Source organism: Pteropus alecto, unplaced genomic scaffold (assembly GCF_000325575.1).
Source record: "Pteropus alecto unplaced genomic scaffold, ASM32557v1 scaffold92, whole genome shotgun sequence".
Lineage (NCBI taxonomy): Eukaryota > Metazoa > Chordata > Mammalia > Chiroptera > Pteropodidae > Pteropus > Pteropus alecto.
In genome coordinates this window covers 3,763,029-3,769,028 of record NW_006432447.1, presented here as the reverse complement: position 1 = coordinate 3,769,028, position 6,000 = coordinate 3,763,029, and the positions used below count along the sequence as shown (strand labels likewise).

Below are 6,000 nucleotides of genomic sequence, written 5' to 3'. Positions count from 1 at the left end.
GGGCAGTACGAAGTCATTGGATAGACCCTGAGCCTTCCATGTGTTGGGCTCTGCCTGGCCCTGTGAGAGGCAAGGGAATGAGGAGACGTGACTCTTGTCCTCATGGAGCTTTTGAGCTGCTTGGGGGGGTGAATCTGCCATTCAGGAAACAACTTCAAACTATGCAAGATGGTGCTAACCCCGAGAAGAGAGGGAGCAAAAGACAGCAGCCACCGAAGCTTATTGCTCAGCTTAAAGATGCTTCGTGTTTTCGTACACATGTCAAGATTGTCAAGGCAGCGATATTGCCCTTTAGGAAGAAGTTTCCGGTAGGAGTGAGGGTTTGGGTTGCCTGTAGACTGGGAGGGACTCTCAGCTGGGGTTGCCATAGGAACCAGCACTCGGTGGCCAAATGGCTGCTCTTCCAAAAGTTGGTTTCTGAGTGGAGGGGGCTGCCTGGAACCTCAGAGCCATTTCCCATGGAAACAGTGTTCTAAATGATGGGTGTCGTTCCCACACAGGCCTATTTAATCTGACTGCAATGGAGCCGAGATGAGATGGCAGCGGGGGAGGAGGCTGGGAACTGGGGGGGCCTCAGAGCAGAGGAACCATGGGAGAGTCAGATTCATTACCTGCCCCTGTACACACACACACTAAACAAGACTAGAGAACAAACATTTGAGCACCTTCTCTGAGCTCGACACATTTCATACATTTAAATTTTATGCTTAGGGCAATCCTATAAAATATGACTCCTAACCAACCCCATCTTGCAAATAAGACTCTGAGGCTGTGAATGGTAACTTGCCCAAGGTCACTCAGTTGGTCAGTAGGAGAGAATCCAGCACAAAAAATTTGTGGGGAAACTTTAAAGAGAACCTCAGGTCTATCTATACCCCCACTCCACACGCACTTCAGAGGGGCCATCCATGACTCCCAAATGGTAAAGAACTACCGTTCTAGAGTGATCTCTAAGATGCTTTCTAGTTGAATAGACTGGAGAAGAGGGGTGTCGTGAATGTAAGCAGTTTGTTCCTTAACCACCAACCAGCTTTTTATACTGTAGTGACTTTTGTCATAGCCCGTGGTGACTTTAAAAAAATCTTTCTCTACACCACGTGAGAACAGCCTGTTTTGTAGAGAGCGATGTACGCCCTTTGCCATTTTGACTGCCCTCCCCACATTTACAAAGACATCATTTAGTCAAGGTTTATTTGGGGGGAGATTGAAGACTAGAAAAACATGCCCGTTGACAGAAGATCTGGCTGAAAGCCTTTATGAATTGGGGGTTCTCTGGACTCATTCTCCCGCCCTAGTAACCCCTTATTTTCTTCCTGGGCTCACAGTTGCTACCAGAAAGGTCTTATCTGTGTGACTGGTCTGACTTGGTAGAGGAAGGGAGACAATCCCAACTTCTGGTTGTGAGAGTTGCCCCTTAACCCTCTGCATGGTGAGGGCCAGGGCTGTGGCTAGTAAGTTGTCCGACAGTCGTTCAGAAATTCCAGTGTGGAGCTTCCAGTTCCTTCAGCAAACATCTGCTCCGTGCTGGTGCTATGCCAGGCTTTGGTGCTACAGACAGGGACAAGATGCATTCCCTACCCTTCTGTGCATAATGAATGTATAGGAGATTTTAGGTGTGATGGTGGCCTCTGTACTAAGAACTTCAGGGCTCAAACCTGTGCTAGAGGCAGTCCCAGGGGAGGCGATTCTGGGGCCCAGGACTGTTAAGAGTGCATGCTCTCCCAGGGGCCCTGGGAGTGAGCAGAGGACTCAGTGTGGCCACAGGGCAAACTGGGAGAACACAAAGCCAGTTGGGGGAGAGAGTGGAGTGTGAGGGGCTGCAGCACAGGTACTGCTAGAGAGGTCAGGGGCGGAAGACAGTGACAACAGCCTCGATTGTCTGGTGAAGGAGCCCGGACTTGACCCATCAGTTATGAACAGCACTAAAGATTTTTTTCACCATGAGCAACCCAGTCAAATTTTTGTGTTAACTGTGCACTCTAACCCTGTTCCATTGAAGCTGAGTTGGAACTCTCAGTTGCCTCCCCGTGGTCTCTCTGGGGCTCAGCCCCTGGTGCAGGGCACCGTGAAAGGAAGGGGGCCCTCACATGACCATTTCCTGCCAGCTGCCTTGCATGGCAGGCAGAGGGCAATTTTTAGCAAGTCCCCAGGTGATTCTGCTGTGAGTGGTCTCAGCACCGACTCAAAGGTTCAGTTCACGTCCTCTATCATGTTTACTGATGTATTTCTTATCTCGTTTTACTTTGAGAAGAAAACCAAGAGAAACAATTTTCCTTCCCAATACCTTCCTATCCACTTAGTATTTTTTATTCACGTCGCTGCCAGCAAAGAATGGAAAGGAACTTTAAAAAAACAGCCTTTCACGTGTTTACATTCACCCTGGCCCAGTGTCACCTTCCACGCCCGGCAAGGACAGCAGTTAAGGAGGAGCAGTAAGGAGCTGACACCGTGCGCCCCTGACCTGAGAGGCAAGTGAGAGAGGGAGCCGGCCTTCCCCTTCTCTCCCCATTTCTGTCTCCCCAAAGCTCCTCTCTGGCCCCTTTGCATCACCGTCTCTGTCAGGTGGGAGAGCTCAGTGCTCTGAAGCTCAGCTTGTCCCCATCTTTGTAGGGAGATGTGGAACCAGCTGTTGGGGCTGCGGCTGGCACCTCCCTGGCCTTCTGTCCTGCACCAAAGGAACTTAATCCCCACTTGAAAGAGTGAATTGCATGTTTTCAGGTGGCCCGAACATTTTATTTTGTTGGGAGCATTTTAATATTGTTGAGCTTTTCTGGTATACACATATAACCCATGCTTGTTTCTATTTTCTAAAAAACAGAAACATCGAGAAAGGGCCCTGAAACCTGCATTACAGACAGCCACCTGCTAATCCTCTCTATGCCTGGATCCACATCTAGATATGTAGTTCACGGATGGGTAATTTCATGGAAGTACAATCACCAGTACTTGCTGTTTTGCAGCCTTTTTTCTTTTTTTTTTCTCATACATGAAATAAACGTTTTCTAGGTTAGTGAATAGCATCCTTTCTCATGGCTGCGTGGTATCCACTATGTGGATAAACTTTTTCTTTAACTTCTCCCTGCCCAAAGTTTAAGTTATTTTCATTTTTTCCTGATTTTTAACATCTTTGTGCACTTGTCTGAATACCTCCTTAGGATAAATTTTTGCCTTCTAGCTGCGAGAGAGGGTATATACATTTGAAATTTTGATAGATTTATGCAAGTGTAGTCTTAACTCTGTTTGGACACATTTTCACTTTCACCCTCAGTGTTTGAAAGCCCTCACTTCCCCACACTGCAGGGAAATCCTAAATGTCAACATCAGGCTCCAGTAACTGCAAAGATTATGCAATGACCTTGCCTGTAACCCCCATGCAAATCAGTGTGGCCCGATAATCCACATTTATGTCTAACACCCTTTTGATTGAAATCTAGGCTTAAGGACTCATTTAGAGCTGAAAAAGAACTGTAAAAATCCACTACCTTAATCTGGTAGGCAAGGAAGCTGTGGCTCAGAGAGGTCAATGGCCTTCCCAGCAGCAATACACACAGGACACCCCGTTCATTGTCTTCCTGGTAGTAGGCTGCCTGACAACCTGCTACCAGGCACACACACACCGCGCCTTACCCCCTCCCAACTTGCGCAGACTCCTTCTTTTCTAGTACATTGAAGTAAGATCAAGTTTTAACCCCCTCGGCTCAGGGTCAGTTTTCATGCTACCCAGGCATGCCTTCCCAGGAGGTAGTATTGCTTCTCCCTGGCAGGACCCAAAGTTAGCAGCTCAGGTCCCTGGCAGCAACCCCCAAATTGTTCTCTAGGTGACTTTTCCCTTGACGACACCAGTGTTTAACATCTGGTGCTGGCATCCCTCTCATTCTGGAAACGATGGACTTCCGTCATTATGCTAGATCCTGGTTTCCCTCCTATTTTTCTAAGTGCTCCTTTCATGCTCCCCTGCCTGCCTCTCCTCTTTGTCACTTTGTGACATCCTTTCCAAAGGTCACTCTCCTCTGCTTGGCCTCTTCACAATCAGCCCTTATCTGTTAAGGTCCAATTATTCTTGAGAATCCTGGCCCACATTGCCAGCTCCCTCCTAGCCACCTTAACTCGAGGTTTCTCAGCCTTGGAACTATTGATGTTTCAGAATGAATGATTCTTGGCCATGGGGCGGGAGCTGTCCTGTGCATTATAGGATGTCGAGCAGCATCCCTGGCCTCTGCCGACTAGGTGCCAGTAGCACCCACTTGGTTTTGATAACCAAAAATATCTCCAGACATTGCAGATTTCCCCGGGGGGCAAAATTGCCCCTGTTTGAGAACCACTGCCTTAGCTGGACTCAACATCATCAAAACAAAACGTAGCCCTGCTCCTCCCCTTCCTCCTCCCCAACTAGAACAGGGTTGACCAAATGCCTCAAGATTCTAGCATGACTTTGTGTATAAGAAAGGTCAAGGAGACTGAGGAAAAGGAGCTAGGATCACAGAATTCTGAGAGTTGGAAGGGGCCCCCGACACCCTGAGCTTAGGGGTGCTAAGCTATTGGGAACCTTTCCCTTTAATCAAAGACGGCCTCAAATCCTTCTCATCACTGCCGTCCAGTGATCAGTTGATGAGGAAGGTGGACCTCTGTGCTTTCCCTGCTCAGACTAACGCCCTCATGTTTTCCTGTACATAGGGCGAAGTTTAGTGGTGGGAAAGCTTCTTCGACATGGCTTTTGGCTGTACTTGTTAAAGACCACATGGCATCTAGTAGTACTCTGTCCCCAAGATCAGGCCTACCACATAGTTGGTATTCAATAAATAATTGAATAAATTATTTTAACATTGTCTGTGGGTGGTGGGACTAGGAGTGACATTTTAATTTTCTTTTGCATTTCATTTTCGAAACTTTCTATAATTGGGAGTGTTCATTACTCTGTAACAAGGCAGGAAAACCCACGAATATTTCCCCCTAAGTCAGAAAGGGAAAGGCCCCTGCCTCATTACACATGTCTTGCTTCCCCAGGTCTGACCCACCAGAAACATGGCAACCAGCGCCGTCCCCAGTGACAACCTCCCCACGTATAAGTTGGTGGTGGTGGGGGATGGGGGCGTGGGCAAGAGTGCCCTCACCATCCAGTTTTTCCAGAAGATCTTCGTGCCTGACTACGACCCGACCATCGAGGACTCCTACCTGAAACATACAGAGATTGACAATCAATGGGCCATCTTGGACGGTGAGGCCTGGATGGCAGCCCTGCATGGGGCTGGGGCATGAGATACGGAGGGTCAGGGAAAGGTGGCAGGCTTCAGTGGGGCATGATGGCTTCCTTCAAGTTGCCATTATGAGGCAGTTGGTACAAGGCCGTGCATGGTTTCCAGGGTGAATTCTGAACAGTTTTATGGAAACTAAAATGTGTATTCAACAAAGAGGCAGAGCTAGACTCATGCCAACTCAGTGATGCCATGTTTGTTATTTCTTGCTTGATTAGAAGCTCTAACATTTACTGATGTCTCTAGTTAATAAAAAAAAAAAAAGAGGGGGGGGATATATTATTTCTTAATAAGCATAGTTTATTTGGTAATTTTCCCTTGGGGGGAAAAAACTTGCATCTGACATCGTGTTTCTAGTTTAATCTAAATTGGTCCAGATTAGCAGTTCTTAAAGTGTGGTAGCCAGGCCAGCAGCAGCATCACAGGGAACCTGTCAGAAATGAAAATCCTCAGGCCCTACCTGTTCAGAAATTCTGAGAGCGAAGCCCAGGAATCTGTTTAACAAGCCTTCCAGGTGATGCTGAAGTTAGAGAGTCACTTCTCTAGATTCTTCCTGATTATTACTTTGTACTCGGAATCCCTGTCTTAAACAGTCTGAATCATACAATGGCATTCTAGGAGGGGAGTTTTGAAAACCGCTGGGATACAAGTCCTCCGTCAGATATGTGATTTGCAAATATTTTCTCCCAGTCTGTGGCTTGTTTGTCATCCACTTAACAGCGACTGTCAAACACCAGAGTTTTTAATT

The 6,000-nt window shown here is 47.4% G+C and overlaps 1 protein-coding gene across 2 annotated transcripts in view; it reads left to right on the top strand.

The window, feature by feature from the left end:
- MRAS (muscle RAS oncogene homolog) overlaps nucleotides 1-6,000 on the top strand; it is a 57,796-nt gene that overhangs the window by 20,147 nt on the left and 31,649 nt on the right. The window contains exons 2-3 of one of the 2 annotated variants that reach the window (XM_025043645.1): nucleotides 2,326-2,468; nucleotides 5,005-5,215. In XM_025043645.1, the coding sequence (XP_024899413.1) occupies nucleotides 5,023-5,215 (193 nt within the window). In that variant the 5' untranslated portion in view covers nucleotides 2,326-2,468; nucleotides 5,005-5,022. The remainder of the gene's footprint in view (nucleotides 1-2,325; nucleotides 2,469-5,004; nucleotides 5,216-6,000) is intronic. The other variant, XM_006907201.3, reaches the window with a different exon arrangement.